General features: G+C 41.7%; 1 protein-coding gene across 1 annotated transcript in view; it reads right to left on the bottom strand.

Annotated features, from left to right (window-relative positions):
- Positions 1 to 3,191: 3,191 nt before the first annotated feature.
- ERICH5 (glutamate rich 5) overlaps positions 3,192 to 18,311 on the bottom strand; it is a 29,714-nt gene continuing 14,594 nt past the window's right edge. Inside the window, exons 2-4 of the mRNA XM_012455804.2 lie at positions 10,895 to 11,848; positions 7,000 to 7,116; positions 3,192 to 3,730 (exon numbers count right to left, since the gene is read on the bottom strand). Of these exons, the coding sequence (XP_012311227.2) occupies positions 7,004 to 7,116; positions 10,895 to 11,848 (1,067 nt within the window). The 3' untranslated portion in view covers positions 3,192 to 3,730; positions 7,000 to 7,003. The remainder of the gene's footprint in view (positions 3,731 to 6,999; positions 7,117 to 10,894; positions 11,849 to 18,311) is intronic.

The raw sequence follows: 18,311 nt of genomic DNA, 5'->3' as shown, positions 1-18,311 counted from the left end.
CAGAAACCTGAAGATAAGCTATACTGATCCACTAAATAACTGCTACTTCAAATCACTATTACTTTGTTCTCCACTGAACTGCTAGGGGTGTGGTGGTGGTTAGAAAAGTCACCAATGGGCCTTGTGACTTCCTAGTGTGGGCCCATACCCCCTCTCCAACCCAAAGCTACTCTCCAACAGTACAGCTGCCATCGAAAGCCTCTTCTCCTGTCATTGAACGACTCTTTGAAAAGTGTTTAAAATCAGAGCTGGGCTTGGTGGCTCATGCCTGTAATCCCAGCACTTTGGGAGGCCGAGGCGGGTGGATCACCTGTGGTTGGGAGTTTGAGATCAGCCTGGCCAACATGATGAAACCCTGTCTCTACTAAAAATACAAAAATTAGCTGGGTTTAGTGGTGTTCCCTTGTAGTCCCAGCTACTCGGGAGACTGAGGCACAAGAATTGCTTGAACCCAGGCAGCAGAGGTTGCAGTGAGCCAAGATCATACCACTGCACTCCAGCCTGGGTGACAGAGTGAGACTGTCTCAAAAAAAAAAAGTGTTTAGAATCAGGGTCACAGAAATCAATTCTTTACAACATGCATTATTTTTAAATTTATGTGATAGTCTGAATCGCTATACTTACTTTTATTAAGAAGAAATTCTAAGGCTGGGCGTAGTGGCTCACACCTGTAATCCCAACACTTTAGGAGGCTGAGGCAGGCAGATCACTTGAGGTCAGGAGTTCAAGACTAGCCTGGTCAACATGGTAAAACCCCATCTCTACTAAAAATACAAAAATTAGCCAGGAGTGGTGGCACATGCCTGTAATCCCAGCTACTTGGGAGGCTGAGGCAAGAGAATGGCTTGAACCCAGGAGGTGAAGGTTGCAGTGAGCCGGGATTGTGCCATTGCACTCCAGCATGGGCGACAGAGCAAGACTCTGTGTCAAAAAAAAAAAAAAAAAGTTAGAAATATCTATATTCTATGAGAAAAAAAATGAGACAGATCTCAAAATAAAACTGGTATCCTCAGTTGGTTTCTCAGAACTTTTTCGGGAAATTAGTGAGGTTTGCAGAGCTCTATCCCCAGTGGTGAATGGGAGTAGCATGTTTATTAATTTCAGTAGCATATTATTAAACTGAAAGAGTCTTTAGAATAATGTAGGTTGGCCCTTCTTCTACCTTTGGGATTATTAAAGCCTGGCTTTGATGTCCAGAGACCTCTTTCATTACGCACAAGAATAATGATATGGTTGTTAACTTTTAACACCTCAAATGTTCCCCAATAAATGTGCTGAGTGGTGGTACTGACAAGTAAAGCAAAAAGCCTGCAATTTGACTGACATGGATTACTAATGCCAACTTTTGTTGATACTAACAGGAACTAGAAGAGAAATTCCATACTTGTCAGCTGCTCTCTGAAATTACACCGATTCTGCATAGGCAATTAAAGCCCTGAGATTATAACCAAACACATAAATTTATAAACTCTGGAGAGGTGAGAAGCTGACATAGTTTTAGACGTAATGACATCTTATAAGTAAATGCTTTCAATATTTCAAACACGGCATGCCTTGCTATCTGGTGTGAGGAGAGAGAAGAAGGGAAGGGTCATTCTCCTTTTACCTTACAAATGTGTACAAGCAACTGAATGGCTTTATGATGCCCACATCACTGGCCTTTGTGAAAGAGAATTCAGAATTGGATCAACAAACTATCTTCATTAAAATAGGATACTCAGCCAAGCGTGATGGTTCAGCCTGTAATCCCGGCACTTTGGGAGGCCGAGGCAGGAGAATCTCTTGAGCTCAGGAGTTCGAGGCCAGCCTGGCCAACATACTAAGACCCTGTCTCTACTAAAAATACAAAAATTAGCCAGGTATGGTGGTGCCTGCCTGTAATCCCAGCTACGTGGGAGGCTGAGGCAGGAGAATCACTTAAAACCAGGAGGCAGAGTTTGCAGTGAGCCGAGCATACCACTGCACTCCAGACAAAAAAAAGAAAAAGAAAAAAGGATACTTGCCATCTCTAACAAGCCATTGTATTTGCTAAAAGAGTACAATGTAAACCTTACTAGGTTTATTTGACCATGGCCATCCAACATTCTTTGATTAGTTAAATGTGGAAGAAACCATTTTCTTAATTAAGTAATTCTTACTTCAAGGCCCAATATGGAATAAAGCATTTGTTCAGAGTGGTGTGGGTGTTTTGAACTGCTCAAAATATGGTAAGAGCTTTTACTCCAAAGTCTAAATGAAAAAAGCAGTAAGGTAATAGTTTGAAACTATTTAACTTTTACCTATTTATTTATTGTAGAGACAGGGTCTTGCTATGTTTCCTGGGCTGGTCCCAAACTCCTGGGCTCAAGTGATTTCCCTCCCAAAGGGCTGGGATTACAGGGGTGGGCCACCACACCCAGTCATTGAACCACACATTTCTACCCTGTGGCTGTCTCAGGGGGTTGGCACTTCTGGCCTAGAATTTGAGTCTGGTCTGGGTATTTCCTAGATTTGCAAACTGGCACGCCCTGCTGGTAAATACAAATGTTATATTCACTCATAAGAATGAGAGTTCGGAAATTTGTTCATTTCCATCCCAATTAGGTACAGAAATAATAAAATTATCTTTTTTTCTTTTTTTTTTTTTTTTGAGATGGAGTCTCGCTCTGTTGCCCAGGCTGGAGTGTAATGGTGCAGTCTCAGCTCACTACAACCTCAGCCTCCTGGGTTCAAACGATTCTCCTGCCTCAGCCTCCCGAGTAGCTGGGACTACAGGTAAATGCCACCACACCCGGCTAATTTCTATATTTTTATTAGAGATGGGGTTTTATTATGTTGGCCAGGCTGGTCTTGAATTCCTGACCATATGATCTGCCTGCCTCAGCCTCCCAAAGTGCTGGGATTACAGGCATGAGCTATAGTACTGGGCCTGAAATTATCTCAATTAAAAGAACACAAACTGGGTACAAAGTGGTTGCACAGCACTCCAGGGATAGAAAAATCCAGCCCTGCTGGCAGTTTCTCTATTAACAACTCAAACCTTTTGTCCATCTCGTGCATTTTGAATCTGGGGGCAAAACTGGTCAAATCCTTTCAGGGTCTGGGGACCTAGGATCAGAATACATTTTGCTCTGTTAAGACTTAGTCTTAAAAAAAAAAAAGAAAGAAAGAGAGAAAAAAAAGAAAAAAATTCCAGGATCAGGCTCTAATGAAAAAAAAAAAAAGAAAGAAAAAGAAGACTCAGTCTTAGGCAAAAGGAAAACATTTTAACATAGGAAAGGATCAATCAGTGGTTTTACATGTAGTTTTCACAGTACAAGGGCTATGTAAATTATCATTTGTGTTTTTAAATGTGGATATGTGGGCTGGTCCCAGTGGCTCATGCCTGTAATTCTAGCACTTTGGGAGACTGAGGCAGAAGGATCACTTGAGGCCAAGAATTTGAGACCAGCCTAGGCAACATAGCAAGACTCCCAGGGCACGGTGGCTCATGCCTATAATCCCAGCACTTTGGGAGGCCGAGGTGGGCGGATCATCTGAGATCACGAGTTTGAGACCAGCCTGATAAACATGGAGAAACCCCATCTCTACTAAAAAGATGAAATTAGCCGGGCATAGTCGTACATGCCTGTAATCCCAGCTACTCAGGAGGCTGAGGCAGGAGAATCGTTTGAACCCGGGAGGTGGAGGTTGCAGTGAGCTGAGATGGTACCATTGCACTTTAGCCTGGGCAACCAGAGCGAAACTTCATCTAAAAAAAGAAAAAAGTTAAAATGTAGATATGTAAATATACACTTATATTTTAGCATACACATAGAGCCTGGTATATACATATACTTTTTTTTGGGAAGTATACACAAGAAATATAATTTTTTCATGGAAGGACTAAAGGATATGGGAAGGAAACTTCACTACCTATTTTATACCCTTCTATATTTGACTTTTACTGTAGATATTTATTACTTTTTTAAATTAACAGATTATTTTGAAATATTTAAATTTTGAAATGTTCATATATTGTGAAATATTTTAATTTTCCTTATAAAGTTTTAATGTTAAAACTTAATAAGAATAAAAACAAAGTTTCCAAAAATGTTTTAGTAACCACATTAAAGGATAAAGACAAAAGTAGAGCAAGTACCAGAAATTTATTATAAACTTCCGCAATTTTATGAGAATAAATGATTTGACTCTCAGCCACCTGAGTAGCTGGGACTACAGGCACATGCCATCATGCCCAGCTATTTTTTTGTATTTTTTGTAGAGACGGGGTCTCGCCATGTTGCCCAGGCTGGTTTTGAACTCCTGGACTCAAGAGATCCACCCGCCTCAGCCTCCCAAAGTTCTGGGATTACAGGTGTGAGCCACCATGCCCAGCCAAATTTATATTTTATATCTATTATTTTTTAATGAATTAAGTATAAATGGGACTCCTTGGCATTTGTCATTCATTTATTGATTCAACAAATATTTATCGAGTACCTACCACATTCCATTAAAGGAGCTAAATGCCTGAATTCAAAGATACATAAAACACAGTGCTTGCTTTCAATGCAATCACAATCCAGTGCCTTTACTTTGCAGAAAGGATGATGTCATCTCCTCAAGGAGCTCCTTTTATTGTCCTCCTCAGCACTTTACAGTCAGAACATAATATTAAAATCAGAATCAAGAAAATATATTCTTCCCTGTATCCTATATTCTTATAATTAATTATAGGCCATCTTAGTAGTTATTTTAATGTAGAAGCTAAAGTAAAAGAAACTAGTTAGGCCAGGTGGCTCACCCCTGAAGTCCCAGCACTTTGGGAGACTCAGGCAGGTTGCTTGAGCTCAGGAGTTCGAGACCATCTGGACAACATGGCAAAACCCTGTCTCAACTAAATATACAAAAATAAGTTGGGCATGGTAATACATGCCTGTAGTCCCAGCTACTCAGGGGAGGTGAGGTGGAAGGATTGCCTGAGCCCAGGAAGTCCAGCTTGCAGTAAGCCATGATCACACCACTACACAGAAGCCTGCAACAGAGTAAGACCCTGTCTCAAAAAATTAAAAATTAAAATAAAAAGATTAGTTAATTCATCTGAGTAGTTACCTTAAAAATACATATTTACTTAGGAAATAGTAGGAACTTTTTTTAAAAAAAGAAAAATATATATTTACAAATAAGATAAAGAAACCAAATGTTTCCAGAATTCTATTCTGATACTCATAAACACAAGGCACTCACTGGTGGGAAAGTTGGCTATTATTTTTATTACTTACAATCATCTGCCAAAACCTGGTCAACTTCAGAAGAATTCTCAGAAACTGACTCTGTAGTACATCACTAAAGAAGTGTCACAAATGCTTCTAAAATCTTGACTTTGGCTGGGTGTGGTGGCTCATGCCTGTAATCCTAGCACTTTGGGAGGCAGAGGTGGGTGGATCACCTGAGGTCAGGAGTTCAAGACCAGCCTGGCCATTATGGTGAAACCCCATCTTAAAAAAAAAAAAAAATCTTGACTTCTTAGCCTTTTTTCACCGCTGAAGCCTCATATTAAATTGTAGTCATCTAAAAAAGAACAGAGCAGCTGGGCACAGTGGCTCACGCCTGTAATCCCAGCACTTTGGGAGGCCAAGGTGGGAGGATCATGAGGTCAGGAGTTCAAGACCAGCTGGCTAGCATAGTAAAACCCTGTCACTACTAAAAATACAAAAATTAGCTGGGTATGGTGACAGACACCTGTAATCCCAGCTTGAAACCGGGAGCCAGTGGTTGCAGTGAGCCGAGATAGCACCATTGCACTCCATCTCAAAAAAAAAAAAAAAAATAGAGCCCAAGAATAGATTCCGCATAAGCAACAATCTAGGTTTTAATCCTTGCTATTTATTGTCTCCAAAATATATTAAAAAGTCAATTAATTTTTATATATATATATATATATATATATATTTTTTTTTTTTTTTTTGAGACAGATTCTCGCATCCATCGCCCGCACTGGAGTGCAATGGCACAATATTGGCTCACTGCAACCTCCACCTCCCGAGTTCACTGGATTCTCCTGCCTCAGCCTCCCAAGTACCTGGGATTGCAGGCACACACCACCATGCCCAGCTAATTTTTTGTATTTTTAGTAGAGTCAGGGTTTCACTATGTTGGCCAGGCTGGTCTCCTGACCTTCTGATCCACCCACCTCAACCTCCTAAAGTGCTGGGATTACAGGCATGTGCCACCATGCCTGGCCTTAAAATACTTTTAATGTTATTCTAAAGGATAACATCAATTGAAAAACCTCATGTGAGTATAAAATCAACAGCTGATTCAAAATGGCACATGGAAAATGTGTAGCCTTTCATTGTAAAAAATCCCTGACCTTGCAATAGCACCAGAGTTTGCAATCCTTTGAAAAGGATTCTGTTAACATGTTTAATATTCCATGATAAATAAGGATCTGTGATAGCTGACAGCCTTAAAGGTGAGCAAGCATGTAGATGACATACTTCCTAAGGGTCTTATCAGCTCTAAATTCTGTAACAGGACAGAAATATTTGGTATAGCTCATCCTATTATTTTGGCTGTTGTTCATTCTCATTCCATCATGATTAAAACTGTGTGACTTTATTATTGTCAGTTCCCTAAAATTTGCTAATTCCTTTCTCCAGCCACCTGTACCTAAAGGTTTACGCCTTCTTTTTAGGGTCTCATTTTCTGTATTGAATGGACTCATGTCCACAATGAAGAAAGTCACCCTCATACTCTTAAATAATCACATAATTTTTATTGGCTCTGACTTTTATAGTTTTAAATGTATAACCATTCTAAGTAGCTAGGAAAACTGTTTACAGTTTAGCAGTTTTGTAGAACAAAATAAGAATATGGAAATATCCTTCTCATGGTTCCAACGGTCTCTCTATAACCACACTCCTTATAGAAAACATGTAGATGTAGAAAGATAAGATACATAACCACAAGCTTCACTGCCATTTTTGTCTTCTCTATGATAACACGCTGTGTCAGTTCACTCTTCTGTCACCGTACCTATCTATGTGGCTGCTGAAAAGTCCACCGCTTCTCCTGTTTCTTCCTCTTTGGTTTCAGTCCCTTCACTCACTTTTTCATTCTCCATCTCTGTTTCCACCGTTTCCCCTGTCTCACCTGGAAAAGTAACCAAAGAGATAATAAGAGATGCTCATTTAGAATTAACATAAATTATCCCACAGTTTGTCTCCAGTGGGGGCAGTTCCTGATCTTTAGTTCCAAGTAGTAAGTTTCCCCAGGGGGAATCAAGAAAGGTCATTTCAGCCAGGTGCAGTGGCTCACACCTGTAATCCCAGCACTTTGGGAGGCTGAGGCGGGTGGATCACCTGAGGTCAGGAGTTTGAGACCAGCCTGGCCCAAAGTGGTGAAACCCTGTCTCTACTAAAAATACAAAAATTAGCTGGGTGTGGTGGCACAAGCCTGTAATCCCAGCTACTTGGGAGGCTGAGGCAGGAGAATCACTTGAAACCGGGGGGCAGAGGTTGCAGTGAGCCGAGATCATGCCAGTGCACTCCAGTCTGGGCAACAGAGTGAGACAAGAGAAGAGAAGAGAAGAAGGAAAAGAAGGAAAAGAAAAGAAAAGGAAAGAAAGAAAAAGAAAGAAAGGAAAAGAAAGAAGAAAAGTAATCATCTCAATCCTCTCAGAGCCTCTGAATGGCTGATGTTGAGTCAGTTAACATCTTGAGTCTTGGCATACTCTTATGAAATAAATTCTCTCTATAAAATCAGGATGCAAAATTACCAAAGAAATGGCAGTAGAACATATGACAATAGAAAGTTTCATGGTCAGGCATGATGGCTCACACCTGTAATCCCAATGCTTTGGGAAGCTAAGGCAAGAGTATTGCTTGAGGCCAGGAGTTCAAGACCAGCCTGGGCAACGAGACTGTCCATCTTTACAAAATATTTTTCAAAGATTAGCTGGGCAGCTGGGGGTAGTTGCTCACACCTATAATCCCAGCACTTTGGATAGCTGAGGCAGGCAGATTGCTTTAGCCCAGGAGTCCAAGACCAGCCTGGGCAACATGATGAAACCTTGTCTGCACAAAAAATACAAAGATTAGCCAGGCATGATAGCGCCCAGCTACTCAGGAGGCTAAAGAGGGAGAACAGATTGAGCCTGGGAGGCAGAGGTTACAGTGAGCTAAGAATACACCACTGTACTCCAGCTTCGGTAACAGAGCAAGACTCTGTCTCAAAAAAAGTAATAATGTTTTTTTAAAAGAAAAAAATTAGGCCGGGCGCGGTGGCTCAAGCCTGTAATCCCAGCACTTTGGGAGGCCGAGGCGGGTGGATCACGAGGTCGAGAGATCGAGACCATCCTGGTCAACATTGTGAAACCCCGTCTCTATTAATACAAAAAAATTAGCTGGGCACGGTGGCGCGTGCCTGTAATCCCAGCTACTCAGGAGGCTGAGGCAGGAGAATTGCCTGAACCCAGGAGGCGGAGGTTGCGGTGAGCCGAGATCGCGCCATTGCACTCCAGCCTGGGTAACAAGAGCGAGACTCCGTCTCAAAAAAAAAAAAAAAAAAAAAAAGAAAAAAATTAGCCAGGCATGGTGGCACATTCTTGTACTCCTAGCTACTTGAGAACTGGGACAGGAGGATCCCTTGAGCCCAGGAGTTGGAGATTATAGTAAGCTACGATTGCATCACTGCACTCCGGCTTGGACAACAGAGCAAGATCTCGTCTCCGAAAAAAGAAAGAGGCTGGGCATGGTGGCTCATGCCTGTAATCCCAGCACTTTGGGAGGCCAAGGCGGGTATCACCTGAGGTCAGGAGTTTGAGACCAGCCTGACCAACATGGAGAAACCCTGTCTCTACTAGAAATACAAAATTAGCCGGTGTGGTGGAGCATGCCTGTAATCCCAGCTACTCGGAAGGCTGAGGCAGGAGAATTGCTTGAACCCAGGAGGCGGGAGCTGTGGTGAGCCAAAATGGCGCCATTGCACTCCAGCCTGGGCAACAAGAAACTCTTTTGAAAGAGGGAAGGGGAGGGGAGGGGAGGGGAGGGAAGGGAGGGAAAGTTTCATTTGTACGTAAATCAAAGGGTAGGCCAGGGGAGAAAGAAAGAGAGAAAGAGAGGAAAAGAGGGAGGAAGGAAGGAAGAGAGGGAGGGAGGGAAAATTTCATTCATATCTAAATTAAAGAGTGGTTGGGCTGCCCGCAAACCTGTCTTACTTGTCCATTATGTGTTTTAAAACAATCATTAAACATTTACAGACAGCCAGCACTAACAAGGTTGGACATTGCACACACAACCCTGTTTCACTGAGAAGTTGGCTTTGGTGGCATTGGCCCTAGTTCCATGGTTGGAGCTGTGCAGAGCTTCTTTTGGCAAGACTGTGCTCTCCTGTTTGCCAAGGTCCCCTGGGCTCCCACGGTATGGTGTGTGTCCCTCCCCTCACTCATTTTCAGTAGGCCTAAGGACTTGAGTTTGCCAATCCCGACGTAAAAACAACCTGCTTTTATTACCTCTCCCATGTTGTTCCCAGAGCCCTTCTTACACGCCTTTAGGAAAGCAGTTCCCACAACAGACTGTGGTGATGCATGCCCTCCCCCACTAGACAGGGAGCCCCTTGAGGACAGGGACTATCTCTTACTCAGTCTGCATCTCAGCACCTAGCATATGTTAAAGCATGCAAAAAGTGCTGAGTTAATAAGTGAAAGAATGGGCCTGGTGCAGTGGCTCACACCTGTAATCCCAGCACTTTGGGAGGCTGAGGCGAACGGATCATGAGGTCAGGAGTTCGAGACCAGCCTAGCCAATATAGTGAAACCCTGTCTCTACTAAAAATACAAAAAGTAGCCAGGCATGGCGGTGTGGGCCTGTAGTCCCAGCTACTCAGGAGGCTAAGGCAGGAGAATCTCTTGAACTCAGAAGGCAGAGGTTGTAGTGAGCCATGTTCTCTTCACTGCACTCCAGCCTGGGCAACAGAGTGAGACTCTGTCTCAAAAAAAAAAAAAAAACTTTTTTAAAAAGAAAGAATTTAAGAACAACAGATGGATGATTATAATGAACGCTTCACTTAATTATACTGAACTGTGAAGCTAAAATTTACCAAAATGTAAATGATGCCCCAGAAGAAAATATTTTTTTAAACTATAACACCAATAAAGAATAGTGTAAACATCATTTGTTTTATGCTGGTAAAATACATTTAAAATTTTAAAACACCATATGTCAAGACATAGTACATTTTCTCTAGTCTTCTCATAAAGATTTTTAAAACTACAGAACAAGAGCAGACTGATAGTCACTTTCTTATTTCTTTTTTCTTTTCTTTTCCTTTTCCTTTTTTGTTTTTGTTTTTTTTTTTTTTTTTTTAAGAGAAAGAGCTCTCACTATGTTGCCCAGGCAGATCACGAACTGCTGGGCTCAAGCTGTCCTCCCACCTCCGCCTCCTGAAGTGCTGGGATTACAGGTGCGAGCCACTGCACCCGCCCTGACAGTCATTTTCTAAGATAAGATTCACAAAGATGAAGATAACATTCTCAGATCCATTACCTATATGTCCTTTCACTGGAAGGTGAATTCCTCCAGTAATCATCTATTCACCTTGACTTTGGATCCTTACTTCATACATGGGGCCTGATGAAGCATCAACTTGAAAAAATTCAGAAAGTTTCACATGTTGCCTTCAATGTTTGATACTATTTAAACTCTAGGTGAACATTTTGGACAGATATGATGTTTCAGAAAAGTTTGGCTGACAAACTGAGCATTGAAGGAATGCCTGTTTCCCAGGTATAGAAGCTGTTTTGGCTTGGTGAAATGAACTTCAACCACCTGAAAGTGACTTTAGGGACTGTGTGTCAGTCACCCCAACCCACCCCGCTGGAGCTAGTCTCCTATGGAGCACATCTAAACATCCAGGTTTGCCAGCATTTTACCTTCAATGCTTTGGTCCTCTTCGTTAGTGTGGATGTTCCTGACCATTTCCACATCTGCTCCTGTCTTGACATTTCGTGCTGGACGCTCCGTGCCTCCAACTATTCCTTCAGGTTGAATCTGCTCCATGTTTCCTGGACCTTCAGGGCTTTTATGGAGTGGATCATTCATAACAGGCTTTTCCACAAGCTGACTTCTGTCCAATACTTGGGGTGTTACATTCTCTTTGGGATTTGTTTCCAGAAGCTGGGGCTGCTCCTCTTTTCCCAATGTTGCCTGAAGCTGCCGCTCTTCAGCTGTTTCCACAAACTGGCTTCCTTCCAATATTTCTGGAGATTCATTTTCTTTGGAAACGGTTTCTAGAAGCAGAGCCTGCTCATCCTTTCCCATTGTACCCTGAGGTTGTAGCTCTCTAGCTGTTTGCAGAGGCAGAATGTTCTCAGTTGTTCCTAGAAGCTTCATCTCTGCAGCAGTTTGTGGATTCTCAGTGTCCTCCACTGCTCTGAGGGAGTCCTTCTCTCCTGCTGTCCGCAAAGGCTGACCCTTGGCTTCTGGTCCTAACGGCTCAGCCTCAGCATTTCCTTTTAGAGGCTCAGCCTTCGTCCCTGCTCTTGCATCTTTCTTCTTTCCTTCCGCTGCTGGGGCATCCTTTTTGCTACCTGGCTGAGGTGGCCCCAATTCCTCCGGTCCCTCTCCAGGCTGGGTCTTTTCTGTGGACCCTGATTGGTCTGTGGCATCCCTTCCAGGGACTAGGTCCTTGGCCAGGGGCTGTTCCCGAAGGGGTTTAACACCATTAGCTGTAGGCTCTGCTGACTCCTTGAGCTTTTGTAATGGAGGACGGGTTTCCCTTTGTACATTGCCATCAACGGTAGATTCTCTTCCCAGTGTACGTGGCTTTGGTTGGGCAAAGCAGGACTCACTTTCTTCTGCAGTTGAAAAATGCTCATTTGAAGTTACTTTTTAATATTCATTTGAAAAGTAAAAAGAAAAGAGAAAACACAAATTATTGTTTAGTTTTATCTTGAAAAGTGAATTGACATCACTAAGTAGATTTCATAGTTCAAGACAGTTCCACGTATATCTGAGTACAGAAAGGCCGTACCATGATCCTAACACTCTCCAAGTCAGATCCCTTTACTGTCTTCAGCTCCCACATCTCATCTTAAGCTCTGAAGTCCTCCAAAACCACAAAACCACGGTTTTCTCCTGTTCGCTCCTTGTGCACCTTCTCATGGCTCCTGTCTCAGAGTCTAACTGAGCTTGCTCCACTTTGTCTTTCTGTTCTTTTCCTTGTCTTACCCTTTCTCCTCTTGAGACTTAGAAGCTTTCCTTTTTAAAAAATTTTTTCCTTTTTTTTTTTTTTTTTTTTTGGCAATAGAAGATTCCCAAACTTAGAAGGTTTCATGATGTGAGGTCCTTGGGCTGCTAGTGAGGTCTTACTTTCGGCCAGGTGCAGTGGCTCACACCTGTAATCCCAGCACTTTGGGAGGAGGCCGAGGTGGGTGGATCATCTGAGATCAGGAGTTCATGACCAGCCTGGCCAACATGATGAAACCCCTTCTCTACTAAAAATACAAAAAACTAGCCAGACGTCGTGGCGGGTGCCTGTAATCCCTACTTGGGAGGCTGAGGCAGGAGAATCGCTTGAACCTGAGACGCAAAGGTTGCAGTGAGCCAAGATCGAGCCATTGCACTCCAGCCTGGGCAACAAGAGTGAAACTCCATCTCAAAAAAAAAAAAGAGAGAGGTCTTACTTTCCTTCTAACATAGAAAAGCCCCCAGCAAATGGAAAAGGCACCGTGGCAGAGAAGCTCTAATAGATAAAGGCTAAGATGTCAGGGAAGGAAAGTAGCAGAGATAGGTTCAGCCTGAGTTTCATGTCATTTGAGGGGCACAGGGAGAAAAGAAATCAACCAGAAAGTAGGGAAACATGCATTTTACTTCTGGCTGTTGTTCCAACTGTAAGAGCTTGGAAACTTAGCTCCCAATGATCTTGTCTCTAAAACAGCAGTGAATCTCTCTTCTCTTCCTCATGTCAATCTCAGAGTTGCATGAGGCATCCTGTCACATAAAATAGTGGATGCAAAAGTGCTCTGGATAGTTTAAGATAAGCAGCTTGGCAATATGTTGATGATACTCTGACCCAGTAGTTCTACTTCTGGAAATTTTTGTTGTCATGGTTTTACTTCTTGAAAATTTATTCTAAAAGCATAAATCTTATAAAAATGCTTTGGGAGAGAACATATATGTAATCTCAATATTCTACTCATTTTTAAATTTTTGTTTTACTTTTCTACTTAAAGGACAGGATCTCGCTATGTTGCCCAGGCTGGTCTTGAACTCCTGGGCTCAAGTGATCCTCTTGCTGCAGCCTCTCAAAGTCCTAGGACTTATAGGCATGAGCCACCATACCCAGCCCCACATTGTTCTTTATAACAGCAAAAACTAGAAGACAACTTAAAAGTCTAATAAGTTGGAGAACGGATAAATATTCCACGGTATGAAATATTATTATAGCATGAAAAAGATGATTATGAAGACCATGTGATAAAATAATAATTATGATACAATAAGTTTAGAAATCACTCATGATTAGGTTGATGAAATAAAGTAATGTATATAAAATGCTTATTAACCCAAAGTCTACTGTGCGATTAAGTGCTTAACAAGTTAGCTATCGATTTTATATGAAGTGTGATCCCAGCAATGTTGAAAGAAAGGCAGGGAGGGGAGGAAGGCAAAAGACGAAAAACAAATCATAAATGACGGGGAAGGAAAACTGGAAGAAAATAAGTCAAAATGTTAAAGTGGATGTCTAGAGGATCTTTTTCCTCTTCTTTTTTTCCCAAAGATTTTTTTTTTCGATTTTACTCCTAAATTACCATCCACCTCAGTCGTATATGCATGCAGTGTAAAGAATTATCTGCTTATCTGGTGTAAACTAAAGACAAGTAATACTCAGGTCTCCTCTCCCATTTCCCCTACTATAGAAGCAAATATTTTAACTCTATCAACAGTTTTGGAGGAATTTTTTTTTCTTTGTTGCTAAATGAATTGTGCCCCAGGATTTTTTAGTTTGGCCTTTCAATTAACTTCTTTTTTTTTTAAAGCAGAGATGTTGTCCCATGTGGTTTGAGTTGCCCAGGCCGATCTTAAACTCCTGGGCTCAAGTGATCCACCTGTCTTGACCTTACAGATGTAAGCCACCACACCCGGCTCAATGAACTTTCACTGTGGCAGATAAAAACGTAGCTCTTTTCCTATTCACCTCGACCACCTGCCACTCTCTCCCATGACACATTCACATTTCCGTTCAGTTCAGTCATTGTATATTAATTATTTAAAATAGTAATGTGTAATTTCGATTATACCAATATCCAATTATATGTCTATATAATGACTGTGTCTGCTATGAAGAACTGAGCCATATATTAAGCTATTACAATTTCTTCTTTTTCCCCTAGTTAATAATTGTCATGCTTTTTCATTTCCTTAATTCACATATTATCATTTATTCAACTCACTGCCAATCGTCTCTCTTTTTAACACATGTATTCATATCAAATAGTCTATCAATTTACTCGTCATGAAGATGAAGGACTTACTGAGGTACCAAGCCACCAACTCCGGAGCATTTTAAGGATCATGTGGTATCCGGGTGGTTCTCAGTTTTCACTACTGCTAATCAAATTGAGCTTTCCTTGGCATGCTAAGTGAGTTATCACATGTCTGTCTGCTTCCTAAACTCCAGTTCTTTTCTATTATTGTCTTTTTTCTGTTATTCCCATCTTTGTGGGTTTAAACTATTTTTTACATCTCTTTACTGTCATTTTAGTGAGTTTCAGGAAGGCACAAAATGAGATCCATGTCTTCAATCCACCACCTTCACCAATACCTCCAAAGATGCTTTAATGATTATTTATAATGAAAAAAAGAAAACCTTCCAAATGAAAACATGGGATGTACAAAAGCCGTTTATGTACAAAGATGAAAACTACAGTCTCTGCTCTCTGGTACCACCGGTGAAGCCATCAGAAGCAGTAATCTAACAAAAACAATGCCATGCGGTAAGTGCTGTGACCGCTGTGTACTCAGAGCAGCAAGAAGTCACACATGAGTTCAGCGTGCTGAGATCATTTCTGCGAGTTCCAGGAAGAGAATGCACAGGGAAGTGGAGGACTCAGGAAAGGACAGTGTGGCTGGAGGCTGGCACAGGAGCCTGGTCATGGAGGCCCCTGCAGGTGGTGCTAAAAGGTTTAGATTTTATCCTCAAAGCACAAAGAACAAGAATTTCAAGCAGGACTTTTAAAAAAGTTAAATAAATATACATGCACCATATAGCTCAGGCATTTAACTTATAGGTATTTTACCAAGATAAAAGAAAGTACATGTCCATATACTTATACACAAATATTCATAGCATCTTTGTTTTGTTGTTGTTGTTGAGATGACATCTTGCTCTTATTACCAGGCTGGAGTGCAATAGCACAATCTTCGCTCACTGCAACCTCTGTCTCCCAGGTTCAAGTGATTCTCCTGCCTCAGCCTCCCAAGTAGCTGGGATTACAGGCGCCTGCCACCACACCCAGCTAATTTTTGTATTTTTTGTGGAGATAGTGTTTCACCACGTTGGCCAGGCTGGTCTTGAACTCCTGACCTCGTGATTCGCCCACCTCGGCCTCCCAAAGTGCTGGGATTATAGGCGTGAGCCACCATGCCTGGCCAGCATCTTTATTTGTAACAGCCCAAACCCAGAAACAACCCAAATGTCCATCAACAGGTGAATGGGTCAAAAAAACTGGAACATTCACACCATGGAATATGACTCAGTAATAAAAAAGAAATGAACACTTGATAAGTGCAACAACATGGATGATTTTCAAAATAATTATGCTGGGGAAAAGAAGACAAAAAGATCACATAGCATGTGATTCCATTCATATAAACTCTAAAAAATACCAACTTATCTACAGTGATAGCAGAATGGTGGCTCTCTGGAGACTGGGATTGGGTAGACGGGGGGAAGATTTCAAAGGGGCACAATCTTGATTGTGCTGATGCTTCTATGGTGTACAGATATACCAGAGTTTACTAAAATGTACACTATAAATATGTACAGTTTATTGTATGTCAATTATACCTTCAAAAACTAATCATTTTTGAAATACAAAAATAAATAAAAAATAATAAAGAATTGTGAGCAGAGAAATGAATTAATCCAATCTGGATTTTAAAAACCTCCCTCTGGAGAATGAATTAGAGGTGGGCAACACAGAAGTCAATGTGTCCAGTGACACAGGCAAATAGAACTCAGAAATGAGAAATAAAATGACTGGACGTGATAACAGTTTAGGGCTGAAGAGAGGGAGAGGGTCTAGAAAAACACTGGTTTATAGCAAGAATGCTGGCGATAGAAAATATAGGATAGGCCGGGCACAGCATACCTGTAATCCCAGCACTTTGGGAGGCTAAGGCGGGAGGATCACTTGAGGCCAGGAGTTCAAGACCAGCCTAGGCAATATAGTGAGACCTGATCTCTACAAAAAAATTTTTAAATTAGCTGGGCATGATGGTGTGTACCTGTAACACCAGCTACTTAGAAGGCTGAAGTGGGAGGATCAGTTGAACCCAGGAGTTCGAGGCTGCAGTGAGCTGTGATCGTGCCACTGCACTCAGCCTGGGCAAGAGACTGAGATCCTGTCTCTAAAAATATGTGTTTTGGGGAGGAGCAGGGGGGATAGATGGATTTGGGCCAGTGAGAGAGACATGAACTGCTCGTGCTGGGGCATGGCATCTTGGAGATGGTTGTAGATTGTACATCCTGGTAGCAAATCCGGGAGGCTGTTGGATGTATCAGTCTTGGCTAGAAATATATGTAACAGCCTGCAGCTGAGCTCTCTATCTTATTAACAAATTTGTTTTGTGTTTTGAGAAAGGGGTAGTTTTTGCATGGAGGCTCCTGTGAGGAGGGGGGGAAATGAGGAGGGTAGTATGGGGGGCATGTGTGTGTGTGTGAGCATCTGCATCCCCACCCTGCCTCGGGGAGTAGGTATGAATCTCCTGCAGAGAGGGATTAGAACCGGAAGTAGAGAAGCAGAACTCAAGAACAACCTGATGAGACTCGGCACCAGCTGTGGGCTTCGGGGGCCCATACGACAGAATTGAGAGAGGCCTGTCTTTCACCTCCCACTCCTGCCTCATCATGAATGAAGCCTTCAAATTAATTGCAAGTAAGGCGATTTAATCAAGGTGATTTCTCAGGTCTAAAAAGAAATTCATCATGAGAAGACAGTGCATTTAGATATCACACGAAAGATGATCTGGTGATAACTTCCTCAGGGAATAAACCAGGAAATGTGTTAATGCACTGATCAAGATGGCTGCCAAATTTTATTTTCTGGTAAAATAGTTATTACAGTGATTAGTATTGTCGGTTAAATGAGACAAACCATTTTCATCTACCTGTGCCAGTCATGAGTACATGCTAAAGGCATCATTTTCCGCAAATTGTGTGGAAAAAAATGTGCCGACACACCCAAAACACACCCACACAATTTTACATTTTGAAAAATATATTATGCTATCAAAGTTTTCTCCCCCAACAAAAAGCTTTGCAAATTTTGAGAAAATTAATTTCTCCACAAATGGTGTCATAGGTGTCTAAGCGATCTGTCCATTTTTGCCATAGCTAGGAGATTTATACCCATGATCACAATATCCATTCACTTTCATTCTTTTGCTGTTGTTGAGACAGAGTCTCACTCTGCCACCAGGCTGGAGTGCAATGGCATGACCATAGCTCACTGCAGCTTTGACTTCCCAGGCTCAAGTGATCCTCCCACCTCAGCCTCCCAAGTAGATGGGACTACAGACATGTGCCACCAAGCCAGGCTAAGTTATAAATTTTTTTAGAGACAGGGTTTTTCTATGTTGCCCAGTCTGGCCCATCTTCATTCTTATGTAACTTTTCCAATCTTACTGGTACACTGGAAGTAGGCAAGTGTCCACAACGTATACTTCTGGAAAACACAATCTGAAAACAGTCAATCAAGTAGGGAAACTTTACAAAAAAATGTCATTGTCTTTTAACATTTTTCCATGGTAGCCCAAAGGACATATAATACCTTCAAAATGATCATAAACATACAACATAGAGAAAAAAACTAGAGGGGCAGGACCACAATTACTTTGTAATTTATATTGATTAATTGCACTCTAAATTTTGAAATGACTGTATTTCAGATGCGATAGCTCTGAAGGAATAACTCAGAAGTTCTTTTTCCTATGTGACAGAAGAGAAATTCTGCTCTAAGAGGACAGACACCTTATGACCTTGAAAAGCACACCTATAGTGTAGTGGATTTTAACCCCAGTTCCTGCATTTACCAGCCTTATTAAGCCTCTCTCTGCCTCAGTTTC

This window comes from Aotus nancymaae, unplaced genomic scaffold (genome assembly GCF_030222135.1).
Source record: "Aotus nancymaae isolate 86718 unplaced genomic scaffold, 86718_ANA_hifiasm-v0.15.2.pri h1tg000036l, whole genome shotgun sequence".
In the NCBI taxonomy this organism is placed as follows: Eukaryota; Metazoa; Chordata; class Mammalia; order Primates; family Aotidae; genus Aotus; species Aotus nancymaae.
Note: the sequence above shows the minus strand (reverse complement) of the source record. Positions and strands in the feature narration are given on the sequence as shown.